Source organism: Syngnathoides biaculeatus, chromosome 6, assembly GCF_019802595.1.
Source record: "Syngnathoides biaculeatus isolate LvHL_M chromosome 6, ASM1980259v1, whole genome shotgun sequence".
NCBI classification, from domain to species: Eukaryota; Metazoa; Chordata; class Actinopteri; order Syngnathiformes; family Syngnathidae; genus Syngnathoides; species Syngnathoides biaculeatus.
The window spans coordinates 9,018,395-9,045,450 of record NC_084645.1 but is presented as its reverse complement, the minus strand read 5'-3'; the positions used below and the strand labels follow the sequence as shown (position 1 = coordinate 9,045,450).

Genomic DNA, 27,056 nt, shown 5'->3' with positions numbered 1-27,056 from the left:
ATGCACCTTAATGAGGTCGTTAACGGCATAAAGATACCTGTCCACCCATACAATCAGTAAGACTCAAACTTGTAACATGGCCAAGACCACAGAGCTGTCCAAAGACACCAGAGACAAAATTGTACAACTCCACATGGCTGGAAAGGGCTACGGAGAAATTGCCAACCAGCTTGGTGAAAAAAGGTCCACAGTTGGAGCAATCGTTAGGAAATGGAAGAAGCTAAACATCATGGTCAATCTCAATCGGAGATGAGCCCCATGCAAGATATCTCCTTGTGGGGTCTCAATGATCCTTAGAAAGGTGAGGAATCATCACAGGACTACACAACAGGACTTGGCCAATGACTTGAAAAGAGGTGGGACCACCGTTTCCAAGGTGACTGTTGGTAATACACTAAGACGTCGAGGTTTGAAATCATGCATGGCAAGGGAGGTTCATCCAGTACACAGTATTTGTTGTTTTTTTCACGACTGTTACTTTTATGGTTTTGGCCCATCCATCTATTTTCTTTGCCTCACGAGGGTCGCGGGGTGAGCTGGAGCCGATCTCAGTTGTCAAGGGGAAGGAGATGGGGTACACCCTGAACTGGTTGCCAGTCAATCACAGGGCAGAAAGAGACAAACAGTTGCACTCTCAATCACACCTTGGGGCAATTTTGAGTATCCAATTAATGTTGCATGTTTTTTGGGATGTGAGAGGACACCGGAGTGCCCAGAGAAAACCCACGCAGGAACAGGGAGAACATGAAAACTCCACATAGGCGGGGCCGGGATTAAACCAGGGTACTCAGAACTGTGAGGCCAACGCTTTACCAGCTGAGACACCGTGCCGTGGTTTTGACCCTTTTTTTTTTCATTTACATAAAACGGTCTCAGTTTTAGCAAGACCAGCACTTGCTCATCAGGTGATCTTACCTCCTAACTGTATCTCATCATGTGTCATTGCTATATATACAGTCAAGTGAATAATTTAATTTAATCGTGTCTGTGTATTTCTGTCACACCATTTCAAATGTTGTGTTTGGTCATATCTGGGTCACCACCCATAAGGATTCATAGAGCTTTCATTAAAAATTAACTGTCTCTAAGTATATTTCAGTGTTTCTGTCTCTTGAAACCACAGATGAGTTCTCTTCGGAAATAAAATTAGAGACTAGTCCATTGATATGTCTCCTGCCCCTGTTCTCTCTGGACATCATGATCTTGGCCTTTTTTTTAATCTTCTCACCAGATGGCCTGTGAACAACCCAGATGCTTTTTGACCAAATTGAATACCCCTGGCCTATATAATCTTAAAATAAATGGGTGAGGTAACAAACTAGCTCTTGATTATAACAGAAAAACAACTGGTCTATAACGCGAGATGGGTCTTGATATCACAAAGTTTAAAGAAGGATTAACAAATTGACAAATAAAATATGAAGACTTGTATCTTACCGAAGTGACATATTGGATGTCCCGGCACAATTTAGTTTCTCGTGGGAAGTCGGCAAGATCCAGGAAGTTGTCCACCACCACTTGACCAATCAAATCATGGCGAGTGAACCTGTCAAAGTCATAGACACTGAAGTGCAGCTTTCGGTTTGACAGCTCGGTGTATGCCACTGGAAAGAGAAAGACCTCATCAAATATTGGGTTAAGAGTCTTTCGGTGCACCTTAGTCTGGTGCTTGGTTTTGCGGTCAGGCAGCAGGTATATCTTGACATAAGGATCCGAGGTCCCAGAGAAGTCCTTGGCAGGAAGATCTTGAGCCTTATGAATCTTAACTATCAGCTGCTCTAGATCAAAGTCAAATTTAAGGATGAAATGAAGACGTCCACAGTTGTCCGTCCTACGTCCATCATCTGTGTCCACAGAACGCTGCTTGTAAAGCTCAGGTTTGATCCGCCCTAAACCAGTCAGACTATCCTGGCGCTGGAACTGAGTAGGATTAAAGTCTGGATTGGACAAGTTCATCTGACGTCGGATGGAGTTGTGACTGTAAGAAAGGTAACATTAAAACAATTTTGTTCTGTTCATCATTCATCACTCATCAAATGTTATTTTTTTTTACACTTAGCTGTGTTTACCAGTTGTTGTTCAATTTAGTTGTGTAATCAAAATATTTCAATTTTACACAATTTAAACATTTAATGTGGAGTTAAATCTGACCTAATGAATTGTGTTTTTGAGTTCCGAGGGGCTACAATCCGTCAGATGGGACAGTCTTCATAGTTTAAATCTGGCAAGTTAAATGAGCTAGCGCAGAATACCATCCAATCAATGTCACAGCTAAATTTAGAAACCTAGAAATTTTTTTATTGTTTAGAAACTTTGGTGAATTGCGTATGAAAGTTCAATACTAATAATAGACCATCAACAATGTGACTATGTTTGATATGACTCAATAATTTGTTTCAATGAGATTAAATTTAAGGGCTTCTGCTGTGCACCCGGTTATTTTATTTGACACAATATGAACTTCTTTTGTTTTCAAATGTTTACAGAATTACAACAGAAATGATGTGTACTGACCGTACTGACGATGTGGGTTCAGTGATTTGTCTTTGCACCCTATCCCTGGCCAGGGTGTGGGCTTGTATATGGTCTACTTTGGCCTGGGTCTCCAGAGGGATATCAGGTGATGTGTGGCTGATCTTCAGACCTGACTCTGGAACAGATACAGCCATGGGGAAGCCTGATGGCTCCTTCATACAGCCATCCTCACTGTATTCCCTATCATCCCCATCCCCCTGGGGATACAAATATTTGCATATACTGTATTATAATTGACAGTGATCAAAGTCCCCAAACAAAAAATAACAGTTAAAAGACAAACGTGAAACACTGACTACAGTGGATGGTGTACAAAATATAAGGTTATTTCTCCTGGATATGGGTTTCTGCTCATCACTTTTGGTCTCTAAAGTTTTTCATCCATAAAGTTTAGAATTCCAATTCCATCATATGCAATCAACTTTTTTGACTTCACTCTACCCTTTACTACAAAAAAATGCAAAACAATCTCAATTTGAACCTCCCTAAGGTCAAACAATCTGGAACTTGATCATTATTTTATGGAGCGTTTCCGGACACTGCACAGTTGTCCTCCATGATATCACTCATGAATTCCTCATATCTCATCATGTTGTTTCATTTTCATCGCACATTTTGTTCAAAAGAACACATTTTTTGTTTTGTTTTGTGAATGTACTGAACTCAGTCAGTTTATGAAATGATTCATTCTTTGAGATTGGATGCCGCTGTGAGTAAATCAGCTGGGAACAGAAACAGAAATACTGTACGATTCTATCACTCAGTTTTGAATCTTTGGCAAATGACCAATGAGCAACCAGCATCCAGGCAGATGTGAGACTTCACTATACATACTGTCATGTGATTTGCGATTGGCCAGCATTGTCATTCACTTCTGCAAATGACCGGTGTGCAGTCAGTATCAGGCAGTACCACTCAGCCGGTGAAGAGACAGAAGTGAACAATGTACTGATGAACTGAATGGAGTCAGCAGCAAATGATTTGTTCATTGGGCTTTTTTGTTCGCAATTAGCCGAGGAGAGATCTACTAGTACAGTATGCAGTCACATGAGTGACTTGTACTAAAGTTCAATGCAAACTAGTACAACGAGTGATTCACTCGCGTAAAGAATTACAGTGAACGTACTCACTCACTCTGATTTGAATTGTTCAGCTTCACGGGGAATGCTTTAACTAGCAGCTGTTTCTCCAAGCTAACGGGTAATGTTGAGTCAGTCAAGCATGTAAACAACCACATGTTTTAAAAATAAATGCAAATTATTTTGAAAAGAAGATATGTACACATACACACACTCTGTGTCTCTAGTGCAATTAAAAAATCTTTTTGTTTAATAATAGTAATGAAATATTAAATTTGTATAGCACTTCTCAAGACACTCAAATATGCTTTACACCAGGGTTCCCAATGTGTCGATCACAATCTACCTGTCGAGCGGTGAAGCAATTTTGGTCATTCACGTGACTGTGTGCCAAAAAATATACATATATATATCAGCTGATCATCCATCTTATCGCTTGAAACAGGTGTGGCCAATATGTTGATTGTGCGTGCAGACAAGACATGCTGGCCAGCGGGAGCCTGTCGAGGTGTAGATGTGGATGCAAAACTGGGTGCTTGAGACCTTCTTAGAGACAACTAGTTTGGTGATGACTTAGCTTTAGGTTTTCTTTTTCCATCTCCATGCCTTTCCTAATTTTCAATACGTGACAACAACTCATCGTCCTTCGGTGAACATGTTTAACCTTAGGAATCTTATGAATCATATACACCCTGAACCAGTTGCCAGCCAATCACAGGGCACATAGAAACAAACAACCATTGAGACTCACAATCACACTTAAGGGTAATTTAGAGTCTCCAATGAATCCTTGTTTTTGGGATGTGGGAGGAAACTGGGGTGCCTGGAGAAAACCCACATAGGCACGGAGAGACTATACAAAGTCCACATTGGTGGGGCTGGGATTTGAACTCTGGTTCTCAGAACTGTGAGGCCAATGTTCTACAGCTGTTCCAGTGTGCCGCCACTCGTTATAACGTCAATTCATAATTTTCTTAACCAGGTTTTTATCATTTGGTACTTGGTCTTGGTCATTATTTGCGATTGAAAAAGCGTGTTTATTTATTTATTTTTTGTTTTCTGTGCTATAAAGCCTAGTAGACCTTCCTTTCACTTTACCTCTATTAGTACAGGTTGTTGGTCCCCTCCCAGGAAATGTACCCCCTTGAGGACATCTGGGAGAAATCGGCCACTCAGAGGTACCCAGCACAGCTTCCATGATACAAATAGGGAGACACTGAATAAAGCCAGGCCACAGGTGGTCACCAGCAGGGACAACAGGCTCACTGATACATCTGGAGATAAAAGAGAGTGAGAGACACAGTGTACACTTTTTCGAGTGACTGAACAGAAGCATAGAAAAAAAAAGGTCATGGCAGGGATGTTTTTTTAGTTTTACTATGGAACAATATGTGTAACATGTCCCTATTGCCACTGTGGAACAAGTTACTTTCATTTCAGACTGTATGTCCTTGATCTCATTGTATTGTCACAAATATTGTAATTAAAAATCATCAACCAAAGCCAGGAAATAACCTGATCTTGTTTTCAGGGAGAATTATTAATTCCCTTGATTTTTCTACAATGATCTTTACATTATGAGATAGATTATGGATCATTACAGTACATCTGTTCTGCACTGCATCTAATCTAGGAAATCCAATAATTTTACAATAAATGTTTCATCAAACAAATGTTAATATCTCACAAAGACAAACAATGCAAAATCAAATTGGATTTCTCAATAATTTGCCCGCATCCGGGCGAAGGGACATTGAGTCCAAGCAGACCATGTTCTGCACCTCCATTTTTGAGGCTGCCAACAGGAGCTGTGGTCATAAGGTGGTCGGTGGCTGTTGTGGCAGCCCTCACTGAACCCACTGGTGGACACCAATGGTGAAGGCTGCCTTCAATTTGAAGCAGTTCTTTCCATCCTTTTTGGCCATCTTTGAAAAAAGTCAAACATTTTGAAGCAAGACAAGTGATATAGAATGACTTTCATCAAATCAAAGTCTATATGTCAACACTGTCGCCTCTATTTTGTACACTCCGGGGACTGTGATCTACTGTCTGCAGTGAGACTGTGGAAATGCATTTAGTTATCATTTTTTGTCTGATTTATATAATTCTGTTGTTTGAGGAGTGTATTTTATGTTATATGCACATGTGCTGTGGCACATGTAGCTGGAGGAGCAGGGTTGTGATGCAAGAACTCTGATTTAGTGGTTTAGATGTGGAGTGTGTATGTGACATTTCTTTGTGAATTTGTTGCCATGTGGCACTCATTAAGTTGACGTTGGTCTGCCCCGGTAAGTGGTGCAACTTTGGGTTTGAATATCAAAGCGCAAACCAGAAGTGCTGTGCTGACTGCTTGAATGTTACTGGCTTAACATGTTTTTGATAGAACAGTATAGAATCTTCTTCTTCTTTTCCTTTCGGCTTGTCCAATTTGGGGTCGCAACACCGTGTCATCTTTTTCCATCCAAGCCTATCTCGTGCAACTTTCTCTCTAACACCCACTGTCCTCATGCCTTCCCTCATAACATCCATTAACCTTCTCTTTGGTCTTCCTCTCGCTCTTCTGCCTGGCAGCTCCATCCTCAGCATCCTTCTACCAATATACTCACTCTCTCACCTCTGGACATGTCCAAACTATTGACGTCTGGTCTCTTGAACCTTGTCTCCAAAACATCCAACTTTGGCTGTCCCTCAAATGTGCTCATTTCTAATCCTATCCAACCTGTTCACTCCGAGCGAGAACCTCAACATCTTCATTTCTGCTACCTCGAGTTCTGCTTCGTATTGTTTCTTCAGTGCCACCGTCTCTAATCCATACATCATGGCCGACCTCACCACTATTTTATAAACTTTGCCCTTCATCCTAGCAGAGACTCTTCTGTCACATAACACACCAGACAGCTTCCGCTAGCTTGGACCCGTTTCTTCATTTCTTTACTAGACTTACCATTGCTCTGGATTGTTGTCCCCAAGTATTTAAAGTCATCCACCCTCGCTATCTCTTCTCCCTGTAGCCTCACACTTCCACCCATTTCATTCACGCTTACATATTATGTTTTATTTCGACTAATCTTCATTCCTCTCTTTTCTATCTTTCTAATTGTCCCTCCAACTGCTCCCTGCTTTCACTGCATATGAATATATCATCTGCAAAAGGCGATTCCAGACTAACATCATCTGTCAGCCTATCCATTACCACAGCAAACAGGAAGGGGCTCAGAGCTGATCCCTGATGCAGTTCCACCTCCACCTTAAATTCTTCTGACACACCTACGGCACATCTTACTGCTGCTGTTCTGCTGCCCGCATACATGTCTTCTACTATTCTAACATATTACTCCGCCATAACCAGAGTTGCACATGCAGTAACACAGTTCCTCTCTTAGTACTCTGTCATGGGCTTTCTCTAGATCCACAAAGACACTACGTAGCTCCTTCTGACCTTCTCTGTACTTTTCAATTAATATAGTCAAGGCAAATAATGCATCTGTGATATTGTTTCTATGCATGAAACCATATTGTTGCTCGCAGATACTTACTTCTGTCCTGAGTCTACCCTCCATTACTCTTTCCCATAACTTCATTGTGTGGCTCATCAACTTTATTCCTCTATAGTTGCCACAGCTGTGCAAATCCCCTTTGTTCTTAAAAATTGGGAACTAGCACACTTTTCTCTCATTCTTCAGACATCTTCTCACCCGCTAGTATTCTGTTGAATAAATTGGTCAAAAACTCCACAGCCACCTCTCCAAATTGATTCCATACTTCCAGTGGTATGTCACCAGGACCGACTGCCTTTACATTTTTCATCCTTTGTTGTGCCTTTTGAACTTCCCCCTTGCAAATCATTGCACTTCCTGGTCCTTCATACTTGCCTCTTGTACTCTTCCTTCTCTCTCATTTTCTTCATTCATCAACTTCTCAAAGTATTCTTTCCATCTATTCAGCACACTACTGGCACCACTCAACCCATTTCCATCTCTATCCTTAATCACCCTTACCTGCTGTACATCCTTGCCATCTCTATCCCTCTGTCTGGCCAACCTGTAGAGATACTTTTCTACTTCTTTCATGTCCAACCTGGTGTACATGTCCTAATATGCCTCTTTTTTTGCTTTCGCCACCTGTACCTTTGCCTACGTCGCATTTCAATGTATTCCTTTCAACTCTCCTCACTCCTCTCATTGTCCAACTTCTATGACTTTCTGTATTTTGGGGTTCCACCACCAGGTCTCCTTCTCCCCTTTCCTACCAGACGACACACCAAGTACTCTCCTGCCTGTCTCTTTGATCCCCTTGGCTGTAGTAGTCCAGTCTTCAGGGAGCTTCCCCTGTCCATCGAGAACCTGTCTCACCTCTTTCTGGAAGGTCGCACAAAATTCTTCCTTTCTCAACTTCCACTACCTGGTTCTCTGCTTTACCTTTGTCTTCTTAATTTTCCTACCCACCACCAGAGTCATCCTACACACCACCATCCTATGCTGTCAAGCTACACTCTCTCCTACCACTACTTTACTGTCAGTAACCTCTTTCAGATTACATCGTCTGCACAAAATATAATCCATCTGCATGCTCCTACCTCCGCTCTTGTAGGTCACTCTATGTTCCTGCCTCTTCTGGAAAAAAGTGTTCACTACTGTGATTTCCATCCTTTTTGAAAAGTCCACCACGATCTCTCCCTCAAAGTTCCTTTCCTGGATGTTCTACTTACCCATCATTTCTTCATCGCCCCTGTTTCCTTCACCAAAATGTCCATTACAATCTGCACCAATCACAACTCTCTCTCTTTGTCTGAGATGCTCAGAACTTCTTCATCTAGTTCCTTCCAGAATTTCTCTTTCAACTTTCGGTCACATCCTACCTGTGGGGCATAGACAATAATCACGTTATACATAACACCCTCAATTTCAAGTTTCAGCCTTATCACACTCTCTGATACTCTTTTCACCTCCAAGACATTCTTAGCCAGCTCTTCCTTTAAAATATCCCCTACTCCATTTCTCTTGCCATCTACTCCATGGTAAAATAATTTAAACCCTACTCCTAAAATTTTACCCTTACTACCTTTCCACCTGGTCTCTTGGACACACAATATATCAACCTTTCTCCTAATCATCATGTGATCCAACTCCTGACCTTTTCCTGTCATAGTCCCAACATTCAAAGTCCCTACATTCAGTTGTAGGCTCTGTGCCTTCCTCTTCTTCTTCTGCCAACTATCACTTTCCTCCTCTTCTTTGTCTTCAACCCACAGTAGCTGAATTCCCACCGACAGCCTGCAGGTTAACGGTGCCGGGGGCGGGTGTTGTTAACCTGGGCCACGACCGATCTGGTATGGGATTCGTTTGATGAACGCTCATATTTGTTTGGCACAGTTTTACGCCGGATGCCCTTCCTGACACAACCCTCTGCATTTATCCGGGCTTGGGACCGACCTCCAGAATGCACTAGCTTTTGATAGAACAGAATAATGATCTATGTTCCAGTATGTGTGTTTGCCTAGTTGCACTTTTTGCCCTTCTCTCTTAGAAGCCCAGGAGGTAATGGAGGTAGCTACACTGTTAGTTGCGACTGTTCGTCCAGCAAGCAGAGTTTTTTTTAGCTCCATCTCCTGCTCCAATCATGAAAAAAATGTTTTCTTTCCCGATCCACAAAGGTCTCTCTGTGTTAATCTGCATCAATTGGCCTTAAACCACGTACCTGTCTGTGGCCCAGCAGTTGGGACCTCTGTCATTTATTTTGACAGGGACAAGACATGTCAAATCATTTTCAGTGGTTACTCAATTCCAGAGTGAAGCATTGCAAGTTTATTGGAATGATCTTATCTAAAGTCAAACTGTAAAATCTCAATAGTGACAGTCTTTAAAGTGAATGAATCTTGCACATGCCATCCCTCCACTCACGGTACCAATGACAATACAAATATACTAAGCAGTAAACAATGAGCAAAGTATTAAGTCCAGTTCCAAAAAAGTTAACCTTATCAGAGGGGGTATTTTGTCAGTATTTATTGGTAGTTCAAGTAGCAAAGCAGCATTTACGTGGAGTCCGCTTTTAATCAAGATATATTTTTTTGAATTTTATTCATGTCTTCATTTTTAGCCATGAAAGACAGAGAATGGCATCCTGTCAAAATAATGCTGGTGGCGTAGAAGAAAAGCTGCAGACAATGCATTGCTCAAGTGCAGAGTCTTGTTGAGTTGCTGAAGGAGCAAAATGAGAGAGACAGTGAAAAAACACCACAGCTGGTCACGCTTTAAGAGTTTTTAGTCCCACTTCAGTTGAATTAACTGGCACATTGACAATGCAATCCAAGTTTTGCTTCCTTAAACCATCCACACAAACATTGCTAATTAAAGTATTTGTAAGGCTGAAATAATCTATATTTGTGGACAGATATCTACAGTTATAATTCAACAGAAGAAAATATGTGAAAAAATATTATGAAGTTAGTAGAATGTGGGCAGAACGGTAAGGTAATAGGACCTTTTCCTCAAAGTCAAGAGTCTGTTGAACTCAGGTCTTGCCTTTATTTTGATCATCTTTGATGTCCCTTTATCTTGTATGCATGATCATTTTTTGGAGAACTGCTAAAAATGTTGGGCGGGATTTTTATGCAACATGTGGATGAGCTCATCTTCCCTAATTTAAATATGGAAAACAGCTTGGGTTTGATTGGTCCATATCACAACATCTGTCGGACAGATCACAGCACTCACACTGTACTGTGAGAAGTGTGGGGGACAAGCATCGCGTGGCCGCTCAAGAGTGCTTTCTTGATGGGCATGGGACCTCATTCCTTCCAAGTGGGCAGGTGAGAAAAGTGCAAAATAATCTCAGAATTTTATCACAAGGAATAATGTCCAAATACAATCAAGGTGCATCATCCCACTTACAAATGGTATCGGTTTTCTTAGAATGTCAATGAATTAAAATAGAGAATGTTTTTCCTTATATGAATGGAACTGTAGATTAAAACGTACCATACACTGAGTGATGTAACTAAATTCCACCGAACCATTCGGTCCAGTCGCACAGAGTACAGGATTCTGCAACTAATTTCTGCAACTAGTTTTCATTCATTTTAGACCCTAAGCACAAGTTCCCCTGTAAATCCAAATGTAGACTTGCAAGTGAATGGCGTCATAGCAACACAGGCATTTTTGGCAGATCAAAATACCAGTCAGTTTTCCACAACAAAATATATATTTGCAAAGCAAGATTCAGCCCACCAAGCCATACCAAAATGAAAAGGATAAATGATCACCATTATGAAACCCAGTGACAGATTCAAAATTGGTTTATGGCCGGTTCAACACACTTGTGTGGGCTTCCCTGAACCAACTTTTGATTTATATTATAGAGCAAATTCAGTTATTACTTGGAAGTACTGTGATGTGAAAGTCATGCCTAGGAAAATCATGCCTCGAAGCCCAAGTTGGAGTTAACTTCTGTCATTTTGACATCCACATGCATCAGCATTTAGAAGAATAGTTGCCCAAAAAAGGGCTACAATTTTCCATGTAGTTAAAAGCTTCATTAAAATGTTGCTAGCGCGTACAGGCATATGGTATTTTTTCCACTAAAACTGTATGTACTATATCTATGTCACTTTGAAATATATAAAAGGCGGAATGATCAACTTTTAAATGCTCATTGTGGAGCAAGAATGATTGTTTCATTGTTAGTTCATTGACCAACCTACCTACTACAGTGAAAAAAACAAGTTTCAAATACTTATTTTCCCTGCTTTATTGCAAGTTCTCCCACCTAGAAATCTTGGAAGGGTCTGAAATTTTCATCGTAGCTCTCTAAAAATTTTCTATAAAACATTTCTAAAGAATTTCTAAAGAACTATAGAACTTTAGGACCTAGGTCCTATAGATTTTCTATAGAAAATCACAGCCAAAGTTCTATAGAACAAGTTGTTTTGTACAACTTCTATGGAATTCTATAGATTTCTATAGAATTTCAAAAGAAAATATTTAGCAGGGATAGGTGCATGTCCACTGTGAGAGAGGGTGCGTCAATAATGGTGTAGTGGTGCACTCATCTGACTTTGGTACAGGCACTGTGGGATTGATTCCTGTTATGAGCAAGGCTGGACCACGGCCAAGAGGGGCGTGGCCTGGCCACTACTCCAAGCGATTTCATCTCTGACACCTGTCGCCAGTCACAGCTGTGTCACATGAGGCATTGTGATTTGACAATGTATTTAAGATGGAGTTTTGTCACTGGCATTTGCCAGTTTGTTGCATATGCTTTCCTGCATCCAGGGTTACTCCCCCACTGCACGATTATAGCCAAGTCACGCTTTTGGTAATGCTCTTTAGTTGACTCATAGTTATCAGACATTTTTTCTTGTGTTTTGGATCCTGCCTTCTTGGACTGTGTTGTCTTGGAGTCCTGCATTTGGGTCCGCCCATGCACCGTTAGTTCATGACAATTCCTGCTCAATGATGGTGTTGATATGTGTCCTGTGATTGACTGCCAACCAGTTCAGGGTGTAGTTTGAATTTTGAGTGAAGTTAGTTGGGATAGGGTCTTGGAAAATGGATGGATGGTACATACAGCTTTGGGAGTAACATACCAAGGACTGTCTTTTTCAGGGACGTCCCTGCTTATTTAAGTATGACATGACAAAGCCACGTTCTGCATGTGTTACAACAGCTTAGCATTGTAGTAAAAGAGCGTGAGTACTAGAGACCTGACCTGTCTCCCATTAAAAATACACTGTACGTGGCGCATTATGAGGTGCAAAAGACGACAAGAGACAGCACGTCCTGTTGGGCAACTGATGATATACATCAAACAAGAATGAGAAAAAATCCCAACGGCAAAGCTTCAACAATTTTTGTTCTGATTTCCCAAGTGCCAAATGAGTATTTGTCATGAGCCAGGCTGGACCACAGCCAAGAGGGGCATGGCCACTGCCCTGTTTTATATTGGAACTGTGATTAGATACTGAATTTAAGTTTGAGTTTTGGTCACTGGCATTTGCCCGTTCGTTATGTTCGTTGTACTCTGAGTCTGTGAGTGTGCGACTATGAATAAAACCCACCGATCACCATGTCCTCGCCATGGAACCCTGCATTAGGGTCCACCCGTGCACCGTTGAGCCATGACAGAATTTTTAAAAGGACAGGTTAAGTCTGTCAGCTCCGCTAGCATCTTGTCTTCTTCTATTGTTAGTTTTTATTCTATTCAATGAATAATCCATTTATTTCCTGTGCTGCCCCAGTTGATGGTGCACCACAAATGACAAAGAAAGAAATTACAGCACACAAATGAAACATTTTGCTGAGCAATGGGGGGGCCCCCTCACAAAAAAATATGTTTCTCGAGCTTAAAGTGTGGCCACATGGTCAAACCCCAGTATTCTTTGCATCCTTACTGATCTGTTTTTATTGGTTATGTTGATATGGAAGTGTGATGAATTACACTCTGATGATTTGTTCAATTTGAGCAGTGTCGTATGGATGTGTAGGTATTTAAAAACTGGCTTTAGTGTGCATGGTCACTTGTCAAGAACATGACTAAGTGAAAAAGACATTGACAGAGACTTGACACTGGTACAGAGAAAAATTTTGAACTACGACACCACAAATGCTTTTTCACATTGTAAACAGTGAGATTGTGCACATATTTGAATGAGCATGAAAGGAGAACAAACTTTCTGTGAAATGAGGCCAATACAAAACAGTACATTGTTTGCTGCTCTGACTGGGGCTCCAGCTGGGCTGAACTGATCAAGACATTATATTCTGTGTCCTCCTGGCACAATGTCGGGTGGATGTACACTCTTAGTACATGCATATAAAGGATGCAACCTCTTTCCATCGTGGCAATGAAGTTGATAATACCGTTTATATTAAAATCAATCCAATCTCATTTCAATTATTTTTGAAGAGCAATAAACATACAGTGCAGCCTAGTTTTACCAGACTAATTGGGGCAGGGGGTAGTCCATAATAGTGAAGAAAATAAGTATTTGAACACCCTGCTATATTGCAAGTTCTCCCACTTAGAAATCATGGAGGGGTCTGAAATTTTCATAGTAGGTGCATATCCACTGTGAGAGAGATAATCTCAAAAGAAAAATTCAGAAATCACAATGTATGATTTTTTAACCATTTATTTGTGTGATACAGCTGCAAATAAGTATTTGAACACCTGAGAAAACCAATATTGATATTTGGTTTGTAATTACAGAGGTCAAACGTTTCCTGTAGTTGTTCACCAGGTTTGCAAACACTGCAGAAAAGGATTTTGGCTCACTCCTCCACACAGATCTTCTCTAGATCAGACAGGTTTCTGGGCTGTCACTGAGAAACACAGAGTTTCAGCTCCCTGCAAAGATTTAGCCCACGCCATTACCTTAATATGCTTTTTACAGAGCCACTCCTTGGTTTTGCTGGCTATGTGCTTCGGGTGATTGTCATGTTGAAAGATCCAGCCACGACCCATCTTCAATACTCTGACTGAGGGAAAGAGGTTGTTCCCAAAAATCTGACAATACATGATGTCTTAGTGTATTACCAACAGTCAACTTGGAAACGGTGATCCCAGCTCTTTTCAGGTCATTGGTCAAGTCCTGTCGTGTAGTCCTGGGCTGATTCCTCACCTTTCTAAGGATCATTGAGACCCCACGAGGTGATATCTTGCAATGGGCTCCACTCTGATAGAAATTGACCGTCATGTTTAGCTTCTTCCATTTTCCCTCTGATTGCTCCAACAGTGGACCTTTTTTCACCAAGCTGCTTGGGTATTTCTCCACAGCCCTTTCCAGTCGTGTGGAGTTGTACAATTTTGACTCTGGTATCTTTGGACAGCTCTTTGGTCTTGGCCATGTTACAAGTTTGAGTCTTACTGATTGTATAGGGTGGACAGGTGTCTTTATGCAGCTAACGACCTGACACAGGTGCATCTGATTCAGGATAACACATGGTGTGGAGGTGAACTTTTTAAGGCGGACTCACAGGTCTTTGAGGGTCAGAATTCTAGCTGATAGACAGGTGTTCAAATACTTATTTTCAGCTGTTTTACACAAATAAATCGTTAAAAAAATCATACATAGTGATTTCTGGCTTTTCCTTTTTAGATTATCTCTCTCACAGAGGACATCCACCTACGATGAATGAAAACTAGTTGCAGAAACGATGAAAATTTCCCTAACTTGCAATATAGCAGGGTGTTCAAATACTTTTGCATACTTTCTTCACTGTACATCTCTGCATTTGTTTTTGTTTGTGATATGCGCCCATATGACTATGGAGTATAAAATGATCTTCTCCTTTTTGTGGCCTAAAATCACCAGTCCAGAGAAAAGTTATTGTAAATCTATATAAAAACAGCTTCAAGATCATTGAACATTTTTTAAATTGTATATGAACTTACCATGCTGGTGTGGTTTATGTAGTCAATGAGTATATCTCAAGTCCTTTAAAAGCACTGCAGATACTCTGTCCACCATCACATCACAAGTTCAGTACCTTTCAATTTGTTATGTACTTTAACTTATAATTATTGGAGTCAAGTCCCTCTGCATTGTTTCCCTGTAGTTTCCATATTAGATTTAATTATATTTTCTATGGGCCCCATGGTGAAGCAACTGGTTAAAGCATTGGCCTCACAGTTTTATAGGGCCTGGGTTCAAATCCCGGCCCCGCCTGCATGGGGTTTTTCCTGGCACTCCGGTTTCCTCCAACATTCCAAAAACACGTGTAAAATTGCTTTTAGGTGTGATTGTGAGTGTGGCTGTTTTCTTTCTCTATGTGCCCTGCGATTGGCTGGCAACCAGTAAAGGTCACCCCCGCCTCCTGCTGGATGACATCCGGGATGGGCTCCAGCACTCACACAAATCTTCTGAGGATCAGTGGCTCAAAAAATGGATGGATGGATATATTTTCTATAAATCCCTCTTCCTGTGGTGGCTTGTTTGTGCTATAGTTTAAGAGAAAAGCCATTGTAATTGAGGACTCGTATTCCATTCCTGTAGCAACCTTAAGATTACAGCATGAGACTAATCAAGTTTTTTCACATTTTCCTAAATTTTACACATCTAAAAAGAGATGTGGTACTCTGTTATGAGGCGGAAATAGTTTGATTATAATTTTAAATGTACTAAATCCAGTGGCAATGCAGGTCTCGCTTCTGAAGGATTCTTTCCTGAATTAATTATGTTTTAATCCAAAAGTAAAACACGCTACACTACATTTGAACACGTACAGTACATGTGAATCTGAGGGTATGTTACTAAATTGGGGTCTGCTAAATTGAGGTACCACTGTACTCGAGACTTTGCCCTGGTTCCAGGATGTCTCCATTTTCAATGTCTGCTTGCAGTCTGTAATCAAGGCCTTCAGTTCGGTCCAGCTCCATGCAACTAATTCCATTCAGTAGGTCCACTAATCAGTAGGATCACGATAGTATCATGGAAGATACCATAATCATCATAAAATATCTCGAGAGAATTTGATTACTGTAATGTCATTGGGCAAATGGCCCGGGGGTTGAGTTGTGCTGCTGTTATGTGTTCCCCTCCCAGGGTCGAATCAGAAAAACATGGAGGTTCAAGCTTGTGTTGCAGCCTAGCTGGCAGGTCAGACTGCATCTGATGCTCAAAGAGTACATTTTCGATTCCTTGGTCTTTCTTCTAGTCGGTACAAGGACTGCAACTACAACACCCATGGTGTATTTTCTTTCTGCATTTTTGACTTAAAAAAAAACAAGCTGTATTTTAGGTCAGGTAGGTCAGTTTTAAAAGCTCTTTCCTGGTGTGAAGATTTTAAAGTTTTTTTTTTCTTCAGGATTTATGTAATATGAAATAAAGTCCTGTTTTGTGGCTTGTGTGGCACTACACAATGACCTTCCATGAACTTTTCTTTGACTTCTTTTTTTATTTATTTGCTCTTTATTCAAAACTTAAATACATATTTAATCATACACTTCCCCCCCAAAATTCTACTATCATGGAAAACTTGATTTCCATAATTCCATTCAAACTGTGAAACTTTTAATGATTTAAACTTTTCCATGATAATCAGTTTTTGTCATGTTCCTGGCTTCCTGCCCAGGCTGGGCGTGGCTAGCCAATTAGTCAGCGCACACTTGCACCTTGTCCCAGCTGATGCCTCCCAGTGTATATATAGGACCCGGGGGACGACTTGTCCTCCACCAGATCGTCGTCCTTGATGCCTCGTTGCTGCACTCCTGTTTGCCTGACTTCTGCTCTCCGTGTACTGACCCACACCTGTCCACTGACCACCCTCGTAAGCCTGCTGTACTATTACTTCTGATTGTTTGGACTGTCTGCCTGATCCCAGACCTTGGACCGAATAAAGGTTTCCTCTGCACTGTTTGCTTGTCTCTTGAGTCGTGCATTTGGGTCCACCCTCGAGCCCCGCTCGTGACAGAACGATCTGGCCATAACATGGATCCAGCCGACTCAGAGGCTATCCGTCACTCCCTGCAAGTCCAGGGCAGACGCCTGGTGGAGCAGGAGGCTGCTCTCCAGGTAACCAACAAGAGGCTCCATGAGATCTGCACCCAGCTGGAGCCGGGGCTAACCTCCCAGGCTAGCGTGTTTGCCATGCCAACGGTGGCCATTCCATCGGTTCCGCCCGCACCGCTCTCCACGGAGCTCCCCTTTAGCAGCGTTACCCCGCTCTCCCGACCGGAACGATTCTCAGGCGACTCGGGGAACGTCAAGCCTTTCCTCGCTCAGTGCGATCTCCATTTTGAACTGCAGGCTTCCGCCTTTCCCACAGACCGATCCAGGATCGCGTTTGTCATTTCCCAGTTGTTCCAGTATGCGGCGTCAGAGCGTAAAGCGGCGGCCTCCCTCTTGACGCTACCCCAGGGTCGTCGTCGCGTCTCGGACTACGTGATCGAGTTCCGGATCTGCGCCGCCGAGAGTCGATGGAACGAGGATGCCCTGCACGACGCCTTTTTCCAGGGGCTTTCCTCCCAAATCCGGGGTCTCCTCATCATTGTAGATCTCCCTCCTTCGCTGGACGCACTCATCGCGTTGGCCCTCAAGGTTGACCAGCGACTAGTAATGGAGGATCAACTAGCCGCGATGACTGAGGGAGAGAGGCCCATTCAGGTGGAGGGTCTCGACGGGCCAGCGGAGGAGCGTCTGCGCCGGCGACGGGAGGGTCGCTGTTTTTACTGCGGGCGTCTGGGACGCTTGATTGCCCGCTGCCCGATTCGACCAAAGCACCCCGACATCAGGATCTCTACTCCGGTAAGTGTGCGGTATACCGCGGTGGAGTCAGGAAGGTCCCTTCTTCACCTCACCTTGGGAACGGACTCCCGTTCATGCACTGTGACTGCTTTCATAGATTCCGGGTCGGACGCAAACCTGATAAATACCCGCGTGGTCGAGGAGCTGGGGGCAGCAACTTTCCTCACGCAACGGGTTCGTAATGCCTCTGCCGCCAACGGCAAGTTCGTTTGTCGGGTTACACATCGTACTCAGACGCTCCGTATGAGCTTTCCGGACGCTCACTCGGAGCGTATTATCTTTCATGTCTTCAACGCCCGTAGTACCGACATCATCCTGGGGAGCCCGTGGCTCAAAGAACATAACCCGCACATAGATTGGGCCACGAGTCAGATCAAGACTTGGGGAGAGGACTGTCGCAGTTGCTGTTTCGCTGTCCAGGAAAACAAGGTTATTCAAGTCGCGCCGGTTCGGCTAACAGAACCTAGTACCGCCCCGGAGCTGACCGCGGTGCCCTCCTGCTACCATGACCTGGTCTTCTCCGAATCTAAGGCAAAGTCTCTGCCGCCACATCGGTCATACGACTGCGCGATTGAACTCCTGCCAGGCACCTCTCCTCCCAGAGGGAAACTGTTCTCGTTAACAGGACAAGAGCATCAAGCCATGAGGGACTACATCGAGGACTCGCTGGCAGCGGGACTCATTCGCCCCTCATCCTCACCAGCTGGTGCGGGTTTTTTTTTTTTTCAAGAAGAAGGACTCCACGCTGTGACCCTGCGTCGACTACCGAGGACTGAACGACATCACAGTCAAGAACCGGTACCCCTTGCCGCTGATCGCTACAGCATTCGAACTCCTTCAGGGAGCCCAGATCTTCACCAAGCTGGACTTGCGCAGCCCTTACCATCTGGTGCGGATTCGGGAAGGAGATGAGTGGAAGACGGCGTTCAACACCCCCACAGGGCACTATGAGTATCTTGTGATGCCTTTTGGACTGACAAATGCCCCGGCCGTCTTTCAAAACTTCATTAATGACACTCTTAGGGAATTTCTGAACAAGAACCTATTTGTGTATCTCGACGATATTCTAATCTTTTCATCAGATCTGAACTCTCACATCCAACAGGTCAGGGAGGTGCTCCGGCGTCTGTTGCAGCACCAGCTGTTCGTAAATCGGGACAAGTGTGAGTTCCACCGAGCGTCCGTGTCCTTCCTGTGTTTCGTCCTGGGAGAGTTGGAGATACCTATGGCTCCTGGAAAGGTCGACGCGGTGCTGCGTTGGCCTACCCCCGCCAGCAGGAAGGACGTACAGAGGTTCTTAGGATTTGCGAATTTCTACAGGAAGTTCATAAGGAACTTGAGCTCCGTGGCCGCTCCTCTGGACACGCTCACCTCGCCATGCAACGTCTTTGTGTGGTCCAGGCCCTGCCAGGTGGCCTTTAACAGGCTTAAGGCAAGTTTCACCGCCTTCCTCATTGTTCCGGACCCAGATCGCCAGTTTATGGTGGAGGTTGATGCATCTAATTCGGGAATCGGAGCCATCTTGTCTCAGAGTAGTCCCAAGGACGGAAGGATCCACCCGTGCGTGTTCCTTTCTAAGAAGCTGACCCTGGCAGAGAGGAACTATGATGTAGGAGATCGAGAACTGCTGGTGGTCAAGACGGTGTTGGAGGAGTGGCGGCACTGGCTAGAGGGCTCGCAAGTGCCGTTCGTGGTCTTCACTGACCACAAGAACCTAGAGTACCTAAAGACCGCGAAGCAGCTGAACGCCCGCCAGGCCAGGTGGGTCCTGTTCTTCACCCGCTTCCACTTACTCTGTCCTTCCGCCCAGGCTCCAAGAATGGCAAGCCGGATGCACTCTCGCGGATCCACGAAGGGGAGCGCACGGAATCAGAGGCCGCTCCTATCCTGGCAGAGGCGTGCTTCGTGTCCGGCTTTACCTGGGTGGGTGAAGGAGGCCCTGGGAGAGACACCGCCGCCCGCGGATTGTCCGTCGGGCCGCTTTTTCGTCATTTCATCTCTGCGGTGAGACGTCGTCAACTGGGCCCATACCAACAAGACGGTCTGCCACCCGGGTATGGCAAAAACTCGTTCAGTGGTTGAACAAAGGTTCTGGTGGCCCAACCTTAGCAAGGACGTAAAGGAGTTCATCAACGCCTGCCCGGTGTGTGCGGCCAATAAGACTTCCCGCCTACGGCGTGTTGGTGAGTTGCGACCCCTGTCCACCCCCTTCGTCCGTGGTCACACATCGCGCTGGACTTCATCACCGGCCTGCTGCCCTCCCAAGGGAACACAGTGGTGCTGTCTGTATTGGACCGATTCTCCAAGATGGTCCACTTTGTGCCGCTTCCAAAGATCCCGTCGGCCAAGCAGACAGCCCAGCTGGTGTTAGACGAGGTCGTCCGTTACCACGGGCTACCCCAGGACATCGTTTCGGACAGGGGTCCGCAATTCAGCGCCCGCTTCTGGAAGGAATTCTGCAACCTCATCGGTGCTTCAGCTAGTCTGACATCGGGCCATCACCTGGAGTCTAATGCCCAGACGGAGAGGATAAATCAGGAGTTGGAGACCGGACTTCGTTGCCTGGCATCCAGGCACCAGAGCACGTGGAGCCAGCACATCAAGTGGGTAGAGTATGCCCACAATTCTCTGCCCTCCACCTCCACAGGTATGGCTCCACTCCACGTCGTGCATGACTATCCTCCATCTCTGTTTCCTCTTCTTCTTCTTCTTCTTTTCCTTTCGGCTTGTCCCGTTAGGGGTCGCCACAGCGTGTCATCTTTTGCCATCTTAGCCTATCTCCTGCATCTTCCTCTCTAACCCCAACTGCCCTCATGTCTTCCCTCACCACATCCATAAACCTTCTCTTTGGTCTTCCTCTCGCTCTTTTGCCTGGGAGCGCCATCCTCAGCATCCTTCTACCAATATACTCACTCTCTCGCCTCTGAACATGTCCAAACCATCGAAGTCTGCTCTCTCGAATCTTGTCTCCAAAACATCCAGCTTTGGCCGTCCCTCGAATGAGCTCATTTCTAATCCTATCCAACCTGGTCACTCCGAGCGAGAACCTCAACATCTTCATTTCTGCCACCTCCAGTTCAGCTTCCTGTTGTTTCTTCAGTGCCACCGTCTCTAATCCGTACATCATGGCCGGCCTCACCACTGTTTTGTAAACTTTGCCCTTCATCCTAGCAGACACTCTTCTGTCACATAACACACCAGACACCTTTCGCCAGCTGTTCTAACCTGCTTGGACCCGTTTCTTCACTTCCTGACCACACTCTCCATTGCTCTGTATTGTTGACCCCAAGTATTTGAAGTCGTCCACCCTCGCTATCTCTTCTCCCTGTAGCCTCACTCTTCCCCCTCTACTTTTCTCATTCACGCACATATATTCTGTTTTACTTCGGCTAATCTTCATTCCTCTCCTTTCCAGTGCATGTCTCCATCTTTCCAATTGTTCCTCTGCATGCTCCCTGCTTTCACTGCATATGACAATATCATCTGCGAACATCATGGTCCAAGGGGATTCCAGTCTAACCTCATCTGTCAGCCTATCCATTACCACTGCAAACAGGAAGGGGCTCAGAGCTGATCCCTGATGCAGTCCCACCTCCACCTTAAATTCCTCTGTCACACCTGAGGCACACCTCACCATTGTTCTGCTACCATCATACATGTCCTGTACTATTTTAACATACTTCTCTGCCACACCAGACTTACGCATGCAGTACCACAGTTCCTCTCTTGGTACTCTGTCATAGGCTTTCTCTAGATCCACAAAGACACAATGTAGCTCCTTCTGACCTTCTCTGTACTTTTCCACGAGCATCCTCAAGGCAAATAATGCATCTGTGGTACTCTTTCTAGGCATGAAACCATACTGTTGCTCACAGATACTTACTTCTGTCCTGAGTCTAGCCTCCACTACTCTTTCCCATAACTTCATTGTGTGGCTCATCAACTTTATTCCTCTATAGTTCCCACAGCTCTGAACATCCCCTTTGTTCTTAAAAATGGGAACTAGAACACTTTTCCTCCATTCTTCAGGCATCTTTTCCCCCGCTAGTATTCTGTTGAATAAGTTGGTCAAAAACTCCACAGCCATCTCTCCAAATTGCTTCCATAGCTCTACCGGTATGTCATCAGGACCAAATGCCTTTCCATTTTTCATCCTTTGTAGTGCCTTTCTGACTTCCCCCTTAGTAATCATTTCCACTTCCTGGTCCTTCACTCTTGCCTCTTCAACTCTTCCTTCTCTCTCATTTTCTTCATTCATCAACTTCTCAAAGTATTCTTTCCATCTATTTAGTACACTACCGGCACCAGTCAACACATTTCCATCTCTATCCTTAATCACCCTTACCTGCTGCACATCCTTCCCATCTCTATCCCTCTGTCTGGCCAACCTGTAGAGATCCTTTTCTCCTTCTTTCGTGTCCAACCTGGTGTACATGTCTTCATATGCCTCTTGTTTAGCCTTTGCCACCTCTACCTTTGCCCTACGTCGCATCTCGATGTACTCCTTTCGCCTCTCCTCAGTCCTCTCAGTATCCCACTTCTTCTTCGCTAATCTCTTTCCTTGTATGACTCCCTGTATTTTGGGGTTCCACCACCAAGTCTCCTTCTCCCCTTTCCTACCAGATGACACACCAAGTACTCTCCTGCCTGTCTCTCTGATCACCTTGGCTGTCGTCGTCCAGTCTTCCGGGAGCTTCGGTTGTCCATCGAGAGCCTGTCTCACCTCTTTCCGGAAGGCCGCACAACATTCTTCCTTTCTCAGCTTCCACCACATGGTTCTCTGCTCTAGCTTTGTCTTCTTAATCTTCCTACCCACCACCAGAATCATCCTACATACTACCATCCTATGCTGTCGAGCTACACTCTCCCCTACCACTACTTTACAGTCAGTAACCTCCTTCAGATTACATCGTCTGCACAAAATATAATCTACCTGCGTGGTTCTACCTCCGCTCTTGTAGGTCACTATATGTTCCTCCCTCTTCTGGAAATAAGTGTTCACTACAGCCATCTCCATCCTTTTTGCAAAGTCCACCACCATCTGCCCTTCAAAGTTCCTTTCATGGATGCCGTACTTACCCATCACTTCTTCATCGCCCCTGTTTCCTTTACCAATATGTCCATTACAATCTGCACCAATCACAACTCTCTCGCTGTCTGGGATGCTCAGAACTACTTCATCTAGTTCCTTCCAGAATTTCTCTTTCAACTCTAGGTCACATCCTACCTGTGGTGCATAGCCGCTAACCACATTATACATAACACCCTCAATTTCAAATTTTAGTCTCATCACTCGATCTGATACTCTTTTCACCTCCAAGACATTCTTAGCCAGCTCTTCCTTTAAAATAACCCCTACTCCATTTCTCTTCCCATCTACTACGTGGTAGAATAATTTAAACCCTGCTCCCAAACTTCTAGCCTTACTACCTTTCCACCTGCTCTCTTGGATGCACAGAATATCAACCTTTCTCCTAATCATCATGTCAACCAACTCCTGTGCTTTTCCTGTCATAGTCCCAACATTCAAAGTCCCTACACTCAGTTGTAGGCTCTGTGCATTCCTCTTTTTCTTCTGACGCTGGATCCGGTTTCCTCCTCTTCTTTGTCTTCGACCCACAGTAGCTGAATTTCCACCGACGCCCTGCAGGTTAGCAGTGCCGGGGGCGGGCGTTGTTAACCCGGGCCACGACCGATCCGGTATGGGATTCTTTAGATGAACGCTCATATTTGTTTGGCACAGTTTTTACGCCGGATGCCCTTCCTGACGCAACCCTCTGCATTTATCCGGGCTTGGGACCGGCCTACAGATTGCATCTGTTTCCTCTACTGGCCGCAAACTCTGCGGTCCCGTCGGCCCTGGCCGTGGTACGACGCTGCAAACGAACCTGGGAAGCAGCTCGGAGGACACTGCTGCGCATTAGCAGCACCTACAAGTCCGCAGCGGACCGCAAGAGAAGGGCCGCACCAGCACTCAGGGTGGGACAGCAAGTGTGGCTCTCCACCAAAGATCTCCCGCTGCGGACGGAATCCCGCAAACTTGCTCCCAGGTTCGTTGGCCCGTTCCCAATTACCAAGATCATTAACCCTGTCGCCGTCTCACTGAAACTGCCCAGGTCGATGAGGGTGCACCCTACGTTCCACGTCAGCAGACTTCGCCCGAATCGCCCTTCGTCGCTGGCTCCTCCGGCCAAACCCCCCGCATGCTGGACGGTGGGCCGGTGTACACTGTGCGCCGGCTGCTGTCTTCTGCCGCAGGGGAAGGGGGGTCCAGTACCTGGTGGACTGGGAGAGATATGGACCGGAGAAGCGCTCCTGGATCCCCTCCCGTTTCGTCGTGGACCGCTCCATCATCAGGGACTTTCATGCAGCCCATCCTGATGCTCCTCGGCTGTCCGGGGCCAGCCGTTGAGGGAGGGGTACTGTCATGCTCCTGGCTTCCTGCCCAGGCTGGGTGTGGCTAGCCAATTAGACAGTGCACACCTGCACCTTGTCCCAGCTGATGCCTCCCAGTGTATATATAGGACCCGGAGGACGACTTGTCCTCCGCCAGATCGTCGTCCTTGATGCCTCGTTCCCGCACTCCTGTTTGCCTGACTTCTGCTCTCCGTGTACTAACCCACGCCTGTCCACTGACCACCCTCGTAAGTCTGCTGTACTATTACTTCTGATTGTTTGGACTGTCTGCCTGATCCCAAACCTTGGACTGAATAAAGGTTTCCTCTGCTTGTCTCTTGAGTCGTGCATTTGTGTCCACCCTCGAGCCCCGTTCGTGACACTTTTTAGAGCATTCTGTATATTCAAAATCAACTAACTTCACTTAAACATAGGATTCACCTTTTCCTCAATTCCATTTTTGTTATTGGAATCTTTGATTGTAAAATCTTTGTGTGGGCTTCTGAAATAGTAGAGTAAACATTTCCCAATGTACAATTACTTTGAGGCTTAATGCTTTTTCATTTAAAAAATGTAGGAAGAAAAAAACATGTTTTCCTATAAAACACTTGGCTCATTATTTGTGGATTGCCAATGAGATTAGCAATACTCTAATGCGAGAAGCATTTAGAGCCTTCTAAACTCACATGAATGGAGAATATCAGAGCCACCATATACCCTTCCAACAATATGATTGGATTTTCCGGATAGAAACTCTTAACACTGATGTTCTCCTGCCAGTGACTCAAGTTTAAGCCCCTGAGAGAAGAGAAGCACAGATGGTTGCTTTTATTGATTAGGACCAAACCTCTCTCTGATGAGAAATTGTGTGGATCAACATGTTAGTTATACTGAACACTGCCTTTTACTAAACTGGAACCTTGCAAAACCCTAAACACCTTAGTCATTTTTAAATGTATTTGTAACCTGATCTGTTCAAAGTCTTTACATTTCCTCTCAATGGCATATGGGCCGGCAGGAAGCATGTGCTTTTCTACCACTTGGGCAGATATATGTTTTTCGGGCCGTCCTGCTTATTTGAGTAAGACAATGAAAAGCCAGATTCTGCATGTATTACAACGGTGTCATAGTAAAAGAGTGTAAGCACAAAATATGACAACAGGGATGCTGGACTGTTGCGAAATGTGGAATTGTAGATCAGCTGGTAAGGCGTCGGGCTCACAGTTCTGAGGTCCCAGGTTCAATCCCAGACCCGCCTGTGTGGAGTTTGCATGTTCTCACAGTGCCTGCGTGGGTTTCCTCCAGGCACTCCGGTTTCCTCCCACATTCCAAAAACATGCAACATTAGTTGGACACTGTAAATTGCCCCTAGGTGTGATTGTAAGTGCGGCCGCTTGTCTCTATGTGGCCTGCGATTGGCTGGCAACCAGCTCAGTGTGTACCCTGCCTCCTCCCCCCAGCACTCACCGCGACCCTCGTGTGGAGAAGCGGTGAAGAAAATGGATGGATGGGTGACTCAAATTTAATAAAAGTTGAAAAGCATCTTCAAACCATTGTATTGTTCTTTAACAACATCCTTAGCTTCTACTTCATTGGAATTGGAGGTTGTACTTTCAGAACACAAATTAAATAGTGTGAGTGGAAGAGAAGAGGACATTCATGTGAGGAGTGATACTAGAGAGTAACAATGGCACATTTTCAATTTGTTTGCGTTTGCTGTTGCGGCACGATGTTGGGTTGCTGGACTGTATATACTCAATATAATAATTGAGTTGGTTGTTAGTTAACTGCATTTTGCTATGTGCAGTGTTAAAGGCTTTTACACCTGTTGTCAACACTGTTAAGAGTGAGTGAACACATTTTAGCTCCTACTATTGGGGATCTTTCTAAAAGGTTGGATTCTTTGCCCATCATGACCTTGTGCAATACGTCCACTAAAAGTGCATGCAGTCAGAGCAAACATGCAATTTAGCAGCCAATATTTGGGATGTTAGTATATCAGGCACCAATTTCTAAATGTGAAATTTTTCAAGGTTTCAATGCTTGGTTGGATAGTGATAGCCCACACTCCTCACTATGGGTTCTTGCTTGTGCCTTACATCTCTCACACAACTGTACTTAAATAAGTGCAGTGTACTTGCATCCTATCCATCCATTCATCCATCCATCTTCTATTCCACTTTGTCCTTACAAGGGTCGTGGATGTACTGGAGAATATCCCAGCTACCTTCAAACGAGAGGCAGGATAGACCCTGAACTGGTTGCCTGCTAATTGCAGGACATTGTACTTTCGCAAGAATTTATTCCTTGGGGAATGTTTGGCAAGATGGTCTTAGCTGGTCCCAAAAATTGACATTTAAATATTAATGATAACCTTATAATTATCACCTTTTGGATGCATCATTTATGGTGGCCAACAGGGGCGAATGCGCTGGAAACGGCCATGTGCTGCATAGTAGGAACGGTGCAAGAAAAACACACAAGCACATAACCGTAAAAGAAAATGCTGCAAGACAAAAACAAAATAAAATGCTGCATTCACAGAAAACAACAGCAAAATAAAAATGGTGTAAACACAAGAAAACATGCTAATCCCCAAACAACTACAAGAAACAAATTCTGCAAATTCAAGATACATAAAAGAGGTCCACCAGGCCACTACGGTGTGACCTCCAGGATGGACCAGTCTTGAGACCAGAGGTACAGTATATATAGGTGTATATGACATGCACATTTTGCACTCCAAGATGATGGTGATGCTATACGAGGGAGGTTAAAGTCCACAGCACATTCCACGTGTG

General features: G+C 44.5%; 1 protein-coding gene across 1 annotated transcript in view; it reads right to left on the bottom strand.

The window, feature by feature from the left end:
- syt9b (synaptotagmin IXb) overlaps positions 1-27,056 on the bottom strand; it is a 63,957-nt gene that overhangs the window by 21,500 nt on the left and 15,401 nt on the right. The window contains exons 2-4 of the mRNA XM_061822531.1: positions 4,713-4,888; positions 2,515-2,732; positions 1,438-1,978 (exon numbers count right to left, since the gene is read on the bottom strand). Of these exons, the coding sequence (XP_061678515.1) occupies positions 1,438-1,978; positions 2,515-2,732; positions 4,713-4,888 (935 nt within the window). The remainder of the gene's footprint in view (positions 1-1,437; positions 1,979-2,514; positions 2,733-4,712; positions 4,889-27,056) is intronic.